The 17,126-nt window shown below is 45.9% G+C and overlaps 1 protein-coding gene across 1 annotated transcript; it reads left to right on the forward strand.

Annotated features, from left to right (window-relative positions):
- The first annotated feature begins 10,750 nt into the window (after positions 1 to 10,750).
- Positions 10,751 to 11,731, forward strand: LOC119385355 (testicular acid phosphatase). Its single transcript, XM_037652811.1, has one exon. The coding sequence runs from the start codon at positions 10,751 to 10,753 to the stop codon at positions 11,729 to 11,731; it is 981 nt and encodes a 326-aa protein (XP_037508739.1).
- Positions 11,732 to 17,126: the final 5,395 nt, after the last annotated feature.

The raw sequence follows: 17,126 nt of genomic DNA on the forward strand, positions 1-17,126 counted from the left end.
ACAGACTTGGCGAGTTTAGCTGACGCTGAGAGGGCTATACTTGGCGTACGGGCTGTGCGAGAGATTCAGGGCGGCTGTGCGGCGCATAGAAATCGAATGCGCAGCTAGTGTCGAAGAGCTGAAGGGGAAGCTGAGCGTGGAGAGAGAGAGAGAGCAAAGGATTGAGCTCGAAACAAGTAGCAAAGTCGCTTGAGCGTGAGGCGGCTTTGGCCAACCTGCTTGAACGAATTGTGGTCGAACTCTAAGAGCGGCTCAAGTCGCCAGCGGCTCTTGATCCCGGTTCCGAGAACTGTGAGGCGAAAAGCGAGAACAGCACGGAGTCTCGGGTAGATAAACGCAGGAAAAGACATTGTCATGAGTAATGTGCATGCCAGACGACGAAGAAGGTGCGATAGTGTGCAGCGGGGTGTAAAAATACTCATGTTGTGCGAGACACTGCCACACGCCCGAGTGGCAGAGAGACGGCTCGTGGCACGCGACCCGAGCTGTGATCAGAAACTGAAGAAGTCTGTCGGGCACTGGTCGACCAAGGTGGTCAAGTCAGCATCGCACTGGTGACGAGAGCAGCGGGTGCCGGATCTGCAGGAGCCAGCAATGGGAGTCCGTGGTGTGGACGTCGATCTCGGTAACAGCCGGGTGAGGCTCCTCGGACTCGCAGCAGCCTCGTCACAGCGGTTCCCGGAGCACCTGCGACGCTCTGCTTTCGACGGCAGAACGGGATCATCCCACAGAACAAGGCACTCGAGGACGCTCACGCAGCCACAACAAAAAGCATATCTATCACCGTGAAAACCCCTGCTGTTGGCGCACCTATTGCGCCTATGGGAGGCATGGCGTGGATTGACGAAGCGTTGGAAAACCCAGAGGCTGAACAGAAAACTACGGGCAAGAATAGCAACTGTAACGGAACAAGCTAATGAGTATTCCAGGCAGCTGCAAGCGGAGAACTGGCTCCAATTTTGCGATTCGCTGAGGGGGACGCTGTCCACCGCTAAAACATGGGCTATCTGACGCAGCATGACAGACCCGGACGCTACAAAGACGACAACAGCGAGAAAAACACGTACCCTCGTGGGTGAATACAAAGTTGACAGCAAAACACTGATGGAAGCTCTCAGAGACGAATGTACAGGGGGCAAGCGCCGAAGTGCTCAGCTACGGAGGACCAACAAATGACTCCTTAGAAGTAATTAACAACGTGCTCACTGGAGAGAAGAAGATTGTGGTGGCGTTGGACCTAAAGAGCGCATTCGACACTATGTCCCATAAACTTCTCATGGAGGAACTACAACAGATGGGATGTGGAAAGAAAATGTTCGACTATGTCAAATGCTTCCTAACTGGCAGGAGTGCCACGATAAGATTAGAAGACATACGATCGCCGAAAATAGACCTCACTAACAAAGGAACTCCATGGGGAGCTATACCCTCACCATTATTGTTCAACATTAGGATGAACAATTTAGCAAAAAGGTTAGATCAATCCAAGACCTCAAATTTCCGATCTACGCGGATATCATCACTTTATAGATGCACAAAGGCTCGTTAGTCCGCAAGGAAAATACCCTTCAAGAGGCCATCGGCACTGCTGCATATTTTGCGGCAGAACACGGCATGGCCTGTGCACCAGAAAAGTCCGAATGGATCAGAGTTCACTGAACAAACTACCGCAATATGCCATACCTGCATTTCCACCTAGAGAACAGCACGCTTCCAGAAAGGACCAAGATGGGTGTATTGGGCCTCTGGATCCAATGTAACAGGTGAGCGGATTACAGGGTTCCAACCCTGAGAATGACAATGAAGCAAATATAGCTAGGCTAATTGGAATAATCGCAAAGAAAGAGAAAGGCCTGCACGAAAGCGAAACAATGCGTCTTGTTCAGGCTTTTGTCATCAGCAGGATAACATACGCATAGCCTATCAAAACTTCTACCCTATCAAATAAAAATGGTGCGCCAAATCATACGGGGCGCTACAAAGTAGCACTAGGATTGCCGGTGAACACCGCGAATCAGACTCCACAACACAGGAGTTTACAACACATTGTAAGAGGCAGCGGTTCTGATAACGCAGACGGAACGATTATGTCTAACACAAGCCGGACAACTATTGTTTGAAAAAAGGTACCTGGTCAGACCGCAATATTGCAGTGACAAAAACCATCCATTTCCAAACCACATCAGGACGCAAATACATGCGACATCAATACAAAAAAGGATCAATGCCAAATATCACAAAGGCAGAAGCCAAGACCGAGTCAAGCAAGCAGTTTTGGCGGTAACGCGTTACAAGTAACGGCGTTACCGGTAACGCGTTACTTTTTTCGGTAACTTAGTAACGTACTCGTTACTGTTTACGAACTGTAATGGGTAATGTACTTACGTTAACATTTTTCGATAACGTAAGGTGTCACGTTACTCCTTACTTTATTTTTTATTATCCCGGAAGCTTTGCACAATATGCCCTCGTCTCATAGGCGCCACTATTTGACAACTCGCCCCGACGGTCTATTGTCGCAGCGGCGTAATCATGCCTGCCCACCAGGCGTTAAGAATAGACTGTTGGGCGAGTTGGTAATTCATGATGAATGAAAATAGCGGAAAAAACGTAGGACAAGACGAAGAATGCTACAGAACACGCGCTTGTGCTGTAGCCTTCTTCGTCTCGTCCTACGTTTTTTCGCGGTATTTTCATTCATCATGGCGTTAAGAGCACGATCCAATGCGTCCTTCGAGTGCCTATTTAGTGTAGGTGCGGACGTATGCATTAAGAAGAGAGGCAATCTGTCCGATGACAGCTTTGAAATGCAGTTGTTTCATTTTTATAAGAAGCTGTAGTTATTTGAAAATTCTCCTTGCAGTAATCTAGCGATGGTTATCAACTTTGTTTTCAAAATAAATTTGCTTCTATCTATCGGCAACTTCGGATACACGTTTATATAGTTACCCAATTTTTCAGCGAACGAGGCTGACCTTGGAACAAATGCTCGCAATTTTTGAGACAAGTATACAGATTTTTAAAGGGGGAGAACGCATGTGCGGAAATCTTTTTCCCCAAAACTAAGCCGTTTAAGCATTTCTTTATGACTATTTGATCATTTGTCTTGTTAATAGAAGCGCACCGTCAGAATTACTGTAAGTTTGTAGATAGTTGTGGTGTTTTCTTTATGGAGAGCGTTGATGATAAAAGGTAATTTTGTGTTTAACGTCACTCTGAGAAAATGGATTTACCATGTGCCACAGAGTTAGCAGTGCAGCCATCACATGATGTAACTGTACAGGCGACTTAGGTAACTCCACTTTAGGGGGGTTCAACCCTTCCCCGAAACCTTTCAATTTTCCATGTCTATATATGTATACAGGCACACGTACAAACGCACGCACAACCATACATAAAGTATGGCTAAACGCCCCCCGCCCCACCCCCGACAAAAATTTCTGGCTACACTACTGTTGCCATGGTGTAACGAGCTGTATATGGCGAGACAGAGCTCTAAACGACGTGCTCGTGTTTGTGGGAAAAGAACCACGATGACTTAACCGTCATCGGGACAATAACGAGGCCGTTTATGCATGAAGAAAATTAATGTATTTACAGAGGATGATGGAACTCTAATGATAGTAAAGAAATAGAACAAGCGCTAAAAGTGCTAACGAAAAGTCAACGATTGAACGAAGCAATGAGTGAGTTCACCGGGGCATAGCGGAGGTCAAGTCCTGGGAGAGGGCTGACGGCTCAACGACGTTGAGTGAAGGCACTCGATGCCTGGGTAGCGTGGTAGTTGCGCTGCTAGCTGCGGTCGGCAGCGCTGCTCACCACCGGGGTCGTTGACCTTGAACGCGCATGGCTCCTGCCACGCTGCTCACGAATGCTGGCCGAGGCTCTCATGGGTAGACACGTGGCTCGCCTGGCGGGAACATCCTGGCGACGTTTCAACCACGCCAGGCTCGAGGTGGTCCCGGTTCGACCCCAGGTACGAGGACGGCTGGTTTGGCCCCAGGTGCTTGGACGGCTGGTTTGGCCACAGGTGCTTGGACGGCTGGTTTGGCCCCAGGTGGGAACCTGCTGCTACCTCGAGTCCGGAACCCGACAAGTCTCTGTTCCCGCGCCCTGGTCCTTCGATCGCCGGCCACTTGTTTGTTTGTTTTGCCTTCTTTTCTATGGCACGTACCCACTCTGGAGGATGGGCCAAGAATATGTAGTTGAAGCTTAAAATCTTATTCGAAGAATGTAAAATGGTTAAAAAAAAAAGTTAAGAGTAGAAATGGTAATAATAAATAAGACATCAAATTAATAGTTCAAAAATTATGCTATTACGCTCGTATTTCAGACAGCCGTATTAACCTGATCAGAACAATTTGGTGAGATTAGATATATTGAACCGCATTTTAATAAAGAGCGTTTTTGAAGGAAGAATAAAATGGTACACGTTTAGTGGTTTGCATGAAGTTACACACGGCATTGAAGGCATCCCTATGGCAGTATCCCAACCCTGAGGCTCCGAAGCTTAGTATAATTTCTTCAGTTAAGTTTAAGTCAATTTTAGCAGCGGAGTAATGAGCAGTCGTGATCTAATAATTGAATATCTGCGGCATGACAAAAAGAAATGCGCAATATTTTCTAATTCTCCGCATAATTGACATAGGGGCGATATAGTCAGACCAGCTCTGTGTAAGTATAGATTTAATGGGGAGACACGGCATCGAAATCTGGTGATCGTAACTTCAGATTGTCTAGATTGGCTCCAATGAGACTTCCATGGGAAGTTGAGATGTTTGTATTCCGTCCACGTTGTTATTGTTTCCATCCTATCAGTGTGAATTGCCAATTTTCTGTATCTGATTGCGGTGAAATATTCTACCACTGGAGAACCTGGATTATTGGGAGATCTAGCGATGCGCGCGCTAAAGCATCAGCCATTTCATTTAATCTTAAGCCACAGTGACCTGATTGATTGATTGATTGCTTTATTTCGTCACAGTACAGTGTAACAGGAGGCGGAGGGAAAAGCCGTAATGACGGCTTGAGGGATCCTCCGCCCCCTATGTGAACAATGGCAGCAGCTGAAAGGAACATCACAATATCATACACTTTTTATACATAGCTTATACAACAAAGAAACCTGCTGCAATCTTCTGCACCCAAATAATTGCTACATTGTTTATACAACAAAAAGAGCCGTTAATTCAGCGACACTTAAATGAGACACATCTATACCTTTGTTAATGTAATTATTTAGAATTCGCGGAAGAGTACATCGAAGCATCTGAAAACCATAATTAGTACGAAAGTAAGGAACGTTCCACATTTCTGTATTTCTAGTTTCATAAGCCTTTTCCTTTAAGCAAAGATTCGCCATATCTGTAAACAAAGAGTTTGAGCGTTTGCAGCTAAGACAGTACTCTCGTAGTAGTCTGTATTGATATAGGTCATTCACTTTGATTATCTTATATTTTTTAAACAGTGGGTCGCTAGGTGCTGAACTATAGCGTTGTCTATCAGCCTCAGTATTTTCTTCTGTATTCTCAGTAATTTTGTTAAGTTTGTTTCTGTAGTTGTTCCCCAAACCAAATAGCAATAACTAAGATAAGAACTAAACAGTGATTTGTATATCAATAACTTCACCGAGTTTGGGATGAGGTACCGGATACGGTTGAATATTCCAGTTATATCCGGCTTAATTTTAATTGAATATAATTGACGTGGTCATCCCATTGCAAAGAACTGGAGAAATGTACCCCAAGTACTTTCACTGACGTCACTATTTCTATATCTGAGCCTCTAAATACAATGTTATTCTCCAAAGTCACTTGTTGACCTTTCGAATGAAAAACTACGGCTTTTGTTTTAGTTGCATTTATTTTTAACTTATTGTTACTTGTCCAGGTGTCTAACTTCTGTAAGGCGTCATTAGCTTTATTAGAAAGGATAGCATCTGATGCTGATGGGACAAATATACTCGTGTCATCTGCATAGATAATAAACTTAACTTCTGGGGAGATATGGACAATGTCATTAATATATAAAGTGAACAATAAAGGGCCAAGAATGCTCCCCTGTGGTACCCCTGAAATTATATTTTTCTTTTCTGATACTAAATCATTTATCGAAACAAATGCGCCAGATAGCTTTTAAGTAACATGAGTGGGAGCACGCGAATGCCATAATGGTTTAATTTTTCAAATAAAATGGGACCCACACTAGGGACCCACACTAGTTTTAGGTGCTTCAGCTGAGACGTAACTAAAGATCGAAATGTCTTTAGGGCACGAGAGTTATGTGAAGCTGTAAGTGCTGTGCATACTGAGAGCGAATCAGTTATTATTATCGCCCTGATCTCGTCTGTCGGGAGTTTTCGCAGTGCCATGATGACGGCCATGAGTTCAGCTTCGAAAACCGGAGTAAATCGGGTAACCTCACAGCGAATGACCAGCCCAGCGACTGGGAGACAATTCCTACGCCTGCCCGTTCTTCTATCACGGAAGCATCAGTGGCTATTACGTTTCGTGTTTGTGCATGTATCAGAAAATCCTCTAACCTGTTCTCTAAGAATTTTCGGGATTGAAATTTAGATTTCGGAGGAAAAATCACTTCGTAATCTATCATAAGAACCTGATTTGAGCTATTGGTTACAATTATCTATCTGATGTTGACATTTATAATTTCCAGTTTCTTTTGTACGAAGATTATCTGTGGTGTGTGATATCGTGGCCAATGAGCGAGAAAGAAGGAATCTGGGTCACTGATAAAAACATATTCCGCTCTTCTTACCGGCAAGCTATAAAATTTTAGAAATGTCTGTACTGTTAAAACACGGAATCGACAGAGCAATGAAGGCAGACGCGCTTCCTGATACATAACAGTAACTGCTGCAAACCTAGGGAGCCCCATACACAAGCGCAGAGCTTCCCGCTCCAAGATAATCAACGGCTTAATTTTGTAAGCTGGTCCACCCGAGAACAACCCACATCCAAATTCTAATATTGGACGCATATACATCTTATATACCATTATCATTGTGTCCCTACGTACACCAAATTTGCGATTGCTCATTCTGCGCGATAAGCCCAAAGCCCGTTGCGCCTTAGCTGCAATGTACTCGATATGCGGGCTCCAGTTAAGTTTTTCGTTGTATAAAACTCCCATATATTTTAGAGAGTCTACTTGCGGAATAGGTTCCTGTTTACATGCAATAGAGAGTGAAATCGAACCTGCTATAGGAAACACCAGGAGAGCACTCTTGTTTACATTAATGCCATTGATATCGACCGAAGCCATATTTCCAACATGCTCATGTAGATTTGCAATTTTGCTGTAGAACATAAATATCACTGTCGGCTGCAAAAAATGCTATATCGTCTGCATACACATAGACATAGATATTCTGACAGGTTGGAATTGAACTCATTAGTATATTAAATAAAAGTGGAGATAGAACCGCTCCTTGGGGAACTCCGCGACTCTGTTTGTATTTAGATGAAGAGCACCCATCCTTGACACAATAAAATTCCGTGATTTTAAAAATTCTCCTACCCATGCCGTCATATATTGTGGAAAATTTAAGACCTGTAGTCTGTTAAGTAAAATGGAATGCTCAACGCATTCCATTTTGCTTTAGCAATGTCGAGTGTCACTAGTGCGGCATATTGTCTTCGTTTTCTAGCAAGTCGTATACGGCTCTCTAAGTCTGCATGTGCACACCAGATTGAACAATCGGATCTAAAGCCAATTTGCTGAGGTTTTAATATTGACTTATTTTCCATCCAAATAGTTATTCTGCCATGCAGGACCCTCTCTATGAGTTTGACCATGTTTTGAAGTCAATGATATTGGTCTAATATTTTCTATGTTTAAACCTGATCCCTGTTTCTTAGGTATCGAAATTATCTTCGCTAGTTTCCAATCATAAGGGATCCAGGCATAATTTAAAGAATAATTGTTCCCCTTCTTTTTCCCGTCTCGTTCCACCGCGTCTCGCGCCACCGCGTCTCGCGCCGATTCCACCTGTCGTCTTCCTCGATGGTCTCAGAGGCGCGCCGTTCAAACGCGTTTCCCGCGCTTCACTGTTCACTTGGCCCTTCACACACGGCCACTTATCACATCACACATGGTACGACACATTTGTGCAACCTATTCTCGTTAAATCGGTACGTCGCGCAAAAATTGTCGTTTGTGGTAGAAGTTTCGTGTGAATTATAAGTATCAGCGTTTTCAAACTGTTATTTGGGGTTCCTACAGTGGAAATGCGGTGAATATAATTTCTGACTATAGAGTAACGGCAGAAGTAACGTCCGTTACTTTTTAGGGTAACTGTAACGGTAACGCGTTACCTTTTCTAAGAGGTAACGTATGGCGGTAACGCGCTCCTTTTTTGTTAGCGTAACGAGTAACGTATTTAGTTACTTTTTTTCGGTAACGCCTACAACACTGCAAGCAACTCATCAAAGCTTTGGAAACAGTAAGTGCTGTACGCATACGCCGCTCGGACCGTCAGAGAACGCGTCTCACCACTGCTCACCACTGGTCCACTAAAATGAAGAAGGCAACAGTTAGCCCAACAAACGGGTATGTGCCATTGTGCGGCCTATCAGAAAACTATCATCATAAACAGGTATGTGCATAGGCGTGCGCAGAAGGGGGCAAGGGGGCGGCCACCCTCCCTAATCACCTAAGAAGAGGGGGCGCAAAGTCTGCCCCATACATTGACTTAATAAGGAGGGGGGGGGGGCGCCGCGATGAACCTCTCCCCCCCCCCCCCACTGAAGGCGAACCCTGCGCACGCCTATGGGTATGTGCCACAGAAATCGGGTAAATCCCACTACTCATAACTTTCAGTAAAAATGAAGAAGGCAACAGTTAGCCCTGCAAATGGCCTACGAAGTGACGGCGGCGAGCCAAATACCCCGAGTACGTACAACGAGAGTATAGTAGGGAACGGGAAAGGGCAACGGCTGCTGCGAGAAGACCTCAAAGCGACGGAAGCTCCAAAGACGACGTGCCCGTGTCGTGTCTGTGATTGTCTGTCGTTTAACTCGAATCTCTCTGCGTTGAGAATCAACGCAGAAAGAACCTAGCATCACCATATATATATATATACCAATCGCATTTTGCATCAAGAGAAAGCATTCTGTGAGAAAACTTGGAGGACGCTTGAGCTTCGCCTTAAAGAGCAGAACGCGACAGCGTAATCGGGCCCCGTGCGCATCGCTAGCCTGGCTTCGGTTCTCGGTGCGTGCCTCAACCGTGCCGTGAGGAAATGAATGACTGTGCGCGTAACATTGGCCGTTTCAAACTATCCTGGAATGCCTACTGCAAGTACAGTTGTTAAATGCCCACTACGCCATAATTCTCCAATTTGCGAATCAGCGAAGGGCCCACTACGCGTCCGTAAGGCAACACGTGAACCTACGCAGCTGCTCACCTTGTTGATGCTTTTGCAGCTGATGGCGATTAAATATGTCGGAGCGCTTTGTAACGGGTGGGTCTTTAAAACACCCACTCGTTGCGCAATTCACATGTTTTGACGCCTGGCGCGATTCTACGCTTCCGCCACGCAATATATTACATGCGTCAAGGAGACTCCTTCCAGTACATGACATTCATATAGTAATTTTTTTTTTTTCGAAGCAGTTTCAAGTAATAGCGTCGCTCTGTGGCAGAACACCTGCTTGCCACGCAGGCGGCCTGGGTTCGATTCTCACTCGGACCGAAGATTCTTATTATTTATTTTCTCTCGATTTTTCGCTCACGGACAAGATGATGATTTTTCGCTCACAACCAACGACGCCGACACCAACGCCGGAATTTCCGTGAAACGAGCTTTTTAACGCTGTCGCGTTAAAAGTTACATTTATTGGACACATAGATGTGAAGATATCGGTAGGTGCCAAATATGGCACATTGTGCAAATCCGCAGAAACCTCTTTAAGTGAAGTGCAATTGGTAACTAGTGCAGTTGCTTCCTGAATTCAAACTTTGCATTAGCTGCAATGCACAGATTTCTTTTCCCAAACTGGACGGCGGCATTTACCAGGCGTCGCAAAACGTTGGCCAGTAAGCGCTGCAGAAGGCAACAATGTTCATGGGCGGATATCGTGCCTTGGTGGAGCGAGACAGAGGCCAGTGGGACGTGATACGCCTGCGCGCATTCGCGGATCAAGCTACGAACCTCTGCCTCCCGTGTTGCTGAAGCACGGTGTGGTACTGTATGCATGAGCACAGGCGTAGGTTACCCTATTGATCGGGAGCGTACACCGTGCCGTTTCTCTTCTTAATTGACGACGACTTGAACAAGTGCATATCGAGTACGAGTGTTTATTATATTCTTGTTGATGTAATCTTTGCGTGGAATTCACGATACGCTGTGTCCAGGTACATGTTAAGAACGTCAGCTACCACAACGGTTAAATCATGATCATGGCGTTAGTCCTCGGGATGGACTAGCAGTAAGAGGGCATCATCATCATCATCAGATGTGTCACTAGGCGTCAACGTGTTTTCATTCACGCCAAACGGTGCTATAGCTGCCGAACACCAACAGACATTGTACAAGCTCTCATATATCACTACGCAATAAGCACTAATTCTGTGAAGACTCGTTTCACTTTCGTGTTATACCGATTCCTATGACGGAGGGATCAGCCATATTTTTTCCATGCAACCGCCCTTTAACCGCCAGATTTCGGACAAATTATCTGTAGTGGGTTAGCACCATCGAATGACGAGCAAGGGAGCAAGCGAGCAAACAATGTCGGCTACAGTCTCCACCGCTCAGAATCAACGTCAGGGGCCACCTGAAAACTTGCTCTATGTGTTTGTTATCAGCCGACACGGCCAACGTACTCCCGTTATACCCTGTAAGAAACTGTTCAAAAAGGAGCCCACGGACTACGGCCAGCTGACAGCAAATGGTCGAGAGCAGACCTTTAGGCTTGGCCAGTTTCTGCGAGACCGCTACAAGCTGTTTCTGGAGGCCTCAGGAAAAACTGGTCAGGTGCTCGCCACCCATGTCGGCCTGGATCGGTGCCGAGACAGCGTGAAAGAAACCTTGCGGGGCCTGGGTGTGCCCGCGGCTGCGACGAACGTCGACCCGACGGTGTACGACGTGCCGTTCCTCCTCGACAGCCTGAATGCCAACTTGGACAAGGCACTTAAAGAACCGGGTCGAGGCAACTTCGCGACGTTGGGAGACTTGATCGCCTTCGTCGCCGAGAAGACGGGTGCACCGTTGCAGAACAACACGGAGAAGTTTCTCGTCATGGACAGCCTGGTGACCTACGTCTTCAACGGGAATCCCGTTCCGGAATGGGCCAAGCCCTTGTGGGACGACTTACTGTGGGCGGACCAGAGGGTGTTTGTGCGGTCACTCGTGGGTTACGAGCAGCCGTTCGCAGCTTATGTGCTGGGACGTGTTCTGGACACCCTCGCGGTCAAACTCGAAGAGGGCGTCGAGCGGCCGGACAAGATGCACCTTTTCTCCATGTCCGACACGAATGTGTTTTCGGCGCTCAAGCTTCTAAACACGTCGCCCGGAGGTCGACCTTGTTTTTGCGCCAGCATCCTGATCGAGGTGTACAAGGATGGCCCCAAGGACTTTGTGCGAGTGTTGTACCGCACAAAAGATGAGCCTTGTGTAGTTCACATGGAAAAGGTGGGGAACCCTTGCGAGCTGATCAGGTTTCTGGAGTTTCTGCGCAGCGTTCTGAAGACGCCTGGGCATAAAATTTAGTTTGGAATGGACAGTGACTGTCAGTGTTTTAGTCAGTATGCCGCTGTGCAAACTTCGAACCCGAACCCGGTTCGAAAGTTGAGCGGGAGCCTAACCCACAACCTTCGAAGTTTGTGGATTAGGATCCCACCGACGGAAACAGTGATTTTTCTTCTACATTAATTTATTTCAATTAACGTCATAATTGGTACGTTACATTTATTGACAGCAATTAATGTTCACTATGATTTACGTGGCCTAATTATCTGTTGAATTCCTTTGGCTGTTTCTAATCAAGAAGGAAGCCCCTGTGAAGAAGAAAAAAAATTCCCCTGCTTTCGCGTTCAGGGAAGCTTACCAGATGTGCGGATGCGTCGTGCGATGGCTTGGTTAAGTGCAAAATGCAATGCAAATTTGCTTGTCTAAGTAAATAAATTAGTCGCTAATGGAGCTAGAACTGAAGTGGGTTGTACTCGGTCTGGCCGCTCGCGGAACCCTAAGATGCCCTTCACGGAAATCAGTTTGAGAACCCACGGTCTAGAGGAAATGGTTGGACGACGTACGTGACAGGAGAGAGAGAGAGAATTATTGTGGTCCGTTACTGACGTGGGGAGGAGCGTCCCCCGCTCCCACCCGGCTAACGTGACAGGATTGTCACGTTAGTCATGTCATGACTAGACAGTCATATTCGTCAAACCCTCTTACCCTCCCATACCAGTGTTGGCCTACACCAAGTTAAGGAGGCGATCACGAGAGCACCCAGACGCAGGCAGGCAGGCAGGCGAGCAGGCATCCCCGTACTTCTAGAAAAGCTAAAGGTCGTCCTAAGAATGTCAGTAGACAGTTATAGTTTAGCGGGCTTAGCGGGATCGAAGTGCGCATGCGCAGTACGCTAAACGACCAGTAGTGTTTACAGATTAGATAGATAGATAGATAGATAGATAGATAGATAGATAGATAGATAGATAGATAGATAGATAGATAGATAGATACGCTCAAAGTCGGGAAAGTTCGCTAAGAAATGCTTCGCATTTAAAAGCTTGCACTCGGCCGCGCAGGACTTGATAACAGCGAAGCTGGTCGATGCAAGTAGGAAGCTGGGCTAACGTTAGCTCACTTGACTAAATCGCCGCGGGAAACAGCGCGAGCAAACGGGAAAAGACAGACAGGACTTTGCGCTGGCTCACATGAGCGTTTATATCGTGGCAACACCTAGGCGCTTTATTTGTTCCCACGACATAAACGCTCATGTTGCTGGCCAACGCAAAGTCCTGTATGCCTTTCTTGTACCGTTTTCCCGCGCTGTTTTCTGTGATGAAGCCATGCCAACAGGCTCAAGTTGATATCCTTTTAAAGTACACTTGGCTAAGGCTGGATTTCAAACTTGGTTTAAGCAAGACAATTTTTCAGATTTTTACGGCTCTTGGATCGAACACCTCTTTCTCTTCATGTCAGCTGCTTTCTTGTTCAAGTAGGCTGGATCGGATCACCGCCGCTGATGTCGTTCTCGCTCTGCAGCACGTCGAGCCTCGCGATAGGCAGCATCTTCTTCGGGTGTACGGTTCTTCCTCGGACGACCGATGGCTACAAACTGCCTCGGCACGACCAGGCGCGGCTCTTGTATAACGATCGCGGGGACATGCACATGCGCAGTAGGTCTATTTATGGCATATTTAATGACGTAAACGGTTGCTATAGGCAACTCTTTTATTTAAACTTGGCTCGGTTATACTTAGTCAGCAAGGTAGCAAGTTGGGCCAGCTGGTTAACGTTCATGTTTGAAAATTTGGATGAAGCGCGCAGAGTAGGTCGCCACTACGAGGACTGTATCCAGGCAAGCGCCCGACGACGAGAAAACAAGGCGCGTTGCTGAGTGTGTGGACTTAATTGCTTCAACTGGAAATGTTAGTAAGAATCGAGATAAACTGAAGCCAGTCTGTGAGTTTATGACTACGAATGAATTGCGTTAGCTGTCGCAGATAAAGAAGGTTTTTTTTGTAATTCTGCATAGAGGGGCGTTTTGTGAAAAGGGTGCTGCAGCGATGCAAAAGAATTTTGTACCAGCCTCGGAAGAAAGCAAGAGCGTCGTAAAAAACAGCGCAGGCTCTCCGAAATGATATGAACTCACAAGATTTGGCATCTCGGGTGAGGAAGGCGAAAAAAACGCCAGGCCTGCGCTAAAACCGCAGCACAGTCACAGCGAAAGCTGGAAGAGCGGCGCTTCTAGAGCCCGTTAAGCTCTCTTGGGGCTACAATACAAGTACTCTAGAAAGGTACCCACTACGCCATAAATCACAATTTTTGTGAAGTTTGGAAGCACCTACTAAGCCATTATTCGTCATTCTGTGGAGAAGCGAGGCACCAGTCTGGAATTGGAGGCGTTCTTTTCAATCAAGACACACAAGCCTGGTTTTCCGTTTAGGGCTGCCCTGCCACGGTGGTCTAGTGGTTATGGCGCTCGACTGCTGACCCGAAGATCGCGGGATCGAATCCCGGCCGCGGCGGCTGCATTTTCGATGGAGGCGAAAATGTTTGAGGCCCGTGTACTTAGATTTAGGCGCACGTTAAAGAACCCCAGGTGGTCAAAATTTCCGAAGCCCTCCACTACGGCGTCTCTCATAATCATATTGTGGTTTTGGGATGTTAAACCCCCGATGTTATTAATATTATCCGTTTAGGGCTATTGTTTCTGAGAGGGATACCTGGCAAAATGTAGTGTCCACTTATTTGCAGAAAAACTTGGAAGGCCGCACTTTGAATGATCCTTATCGCCTAAAAAAAATCGGTGCAATTGGCAAGGTTTTTTTTAGAATGTAATCCATGGCATAGCTACGCTTTCAGCATTGGCATTCAGGATTTGTTTTATTCTATGTCTCACGACAAACTGATGGTGACTGTGAAGGAATGCATAACTATTGAAAATGATGAAATGAAAGTTTGCGAAAAATATGATGTCAACGCAGCAGCATCCTTGGAGTTACTGTCGTTTTATTTAAGGTGTACTTTTGTAACATGGGAAAATGAGTTATTCATCCAGCGATCTGGAATATGCACAGGGTCGTCTGTCGCGCCTATTCTTAGTGAAATATTTTTGAGTAAATTTGACAGGGCAATTGAGCTTCACATTCCTGGAATTGCTAAATATATCTTCAGGTATGTAGATGACTTCCTGATATTCACACATAAAACAGATTCCTCTCGAGAGGTAGTGAATATTTTAAAGGTGTTTAACGAGAATAGCATGGGCCTTAATTTCACTACCTAGTGAAACAGATTTCACTACCGAGCTGCCTAAAAATAACGAGTTGCAGTTCTTGGATTTAAAGTTGGTCCTTAATAGGGAACACATTTGCTGGTATTACCGCCCAAGAAGTACTAAGCCAGCGCTAGGTTACGCGTCCGGGCACTCTAATTTAGTAAAGAGGGGAATAGTTAAGTCTTGTCTCATGTCCGCTTTGCAAAAATCGTGTGGTCATCTCATAAGCGATAGCCTTAAGAGTCAGTTGGAGAAATTCCAGAAGTCAGGTTACCCGACGCAGTTAATTTTTTCAGTATGCACGGTCCTAGCCAGAGAAATAAAGGGCAGGAAACAGGGAGCCGGTTAGGAGCCAAAGAAGCGCGGGAAAATGGCTGTCATTCCATATGTGCACAAATTGGCACACAACTTGAAACAGGTTGGCAGTAGATACAGCGTTAGACATGAAGTTTTCGGCAAAAAACAAACTGGCAGACTTGTGTCCGCGCGTTAATAAGCACAAAGATTCACAAGTTTGCTCCGTGAAACACCGAAACATGTTTGTAAAATGCGTAAAGGGGGTGGTCTACTTGATTAATTTTTCTTGTGGTAAACAGTCTGGAAGATGGACAGTCTGGAAGATGCGTAAATGATCGGCTTAGAGAACACCACGCATGTATTAAGGCGTCAAGCAACATTCATCTTGCAGATCACTGTGAAAACTGCGGATGTTGCCCGTTGTTTAAAGAAACAGAGATCATTTTTTGACATGAGGATCAGCTTATTCGCGAGATAGTAGAAGCATACCACATCCGGAAGAGGGGACATGACTGTGTTAGTCAAGCCACAATTGTGCTGCGCGATAAGGAATACGCGTGTCTAGGCACGTAGTGCTTGCAATAACTAATAAATGACAAGTAACGCACAAAATGCTTGTAATTTCGATACGAGTGCCTTTTTTGTTGCGCCCTGCTCTGTTACGCATGCGCGAGAAACCATGTATCTGCCTTACATACTTTTTCTGATTAATAAAGCTTCAGTTGTGGGTATTAGCGCTGTCCTGTCTGCTTCTTCTAGTCTGTGTTTTTCGGTGCGCTTCATCCAAATTTTTATACTTAGTCATTTCGGTAGCTTCGATGCGGCTCCTCCGCAGCTGTTGTTAATGCGCATGCGCGGCTTGACATGACGCCACATGAGCTGTCGCGGTAGCTAGGCGCGGCGGGTTCCGTTGTCGAGCGTGGCTTGGCAGCGGCTTCTCCGTTCCTACTGCTTCGACGCATGCGTGGCTTGGCACCAGCTGGCGTGGTAGCGAGGCGAGGCGAGGCCAGGCGATGGTTGCTAGGCAACGCTACGGGGAGGTTTCTTGCGAAGAACAGCCGTTTTTATGCCGTGCTTAACAGCTTCCCTGTTAAAAAAAAAAACAAGGATTGATCAAAAAAAGCAGTGCAAGGTAATAAGCTCGACTATCTCAATTAGGCGTTAGACTAATGGGTTACGTACTGATGAAGCTACTCATAAAGGGAAACTCAAAGCACGCAAGAACACTTATCTGCTGCTGTCGTTCCGGAGCCCTCGAAAAGCACGCCCTTCCACTCGTTCCACTCCTTCCCAACCTCCAGAGAGAAAAGCGCCGTCTCGCGAGCGGTGATCTGCGCGCAGGAAAATGTGTTCGTACCTTAAAATAGAGAGGCCGCGTTTTCTATGCGCCAGGAGCCGTCACTTTCGTTACCGCCCTTAAAATTCGATGATGAATATTTCAAATTACGTGCAACTTTCGTGATTTCTAAAGAATAGGTATGCCATGAATTGGCACGCACTACAACTTTCTAATATAAAGAACTGTCCTGAAGTCAATAACTAAAAAAAGTTAATTAACGCGTTTTGTTAATTAGTCTCGTCAATGTCATTTGATATGCGGCAAACTAATTTTGCCTCGTCATAGAGGACGTGTGCGAAAACAACTGGAGTGTGACTATCACAGAATTTTTATTCAAAAATCTGTATTTTCTCTAAACAAACACCCTGTATATCAATCTAAGGAGACGACCACGAGATCGCGAAGGCAAGACGTAGATAGATAGATAGATAGATAGATAGATAGATAGATAGATAGATAGATAGATAGATAGAGATAGATAGATAGATAGATAGAAAGATAATAGATAGATAGATAGATGGTCA

Source organism: Rhipicephalus sanguineus, chromosome 3 (assembly GCF_013339695.2).
Source record: "Rhipicephalus sanguineus isolate Rsan-2018 chromosome 3, BIME_Rsan_1.4, whole genome shotgun sequence".
Lineage (NCBI taxonomy): Eukaryota > Metazoa > Arthropoda > Arachnida > Ixodida > Ixodidae > Rhipicephalus > Rhipicephalus sanguineus.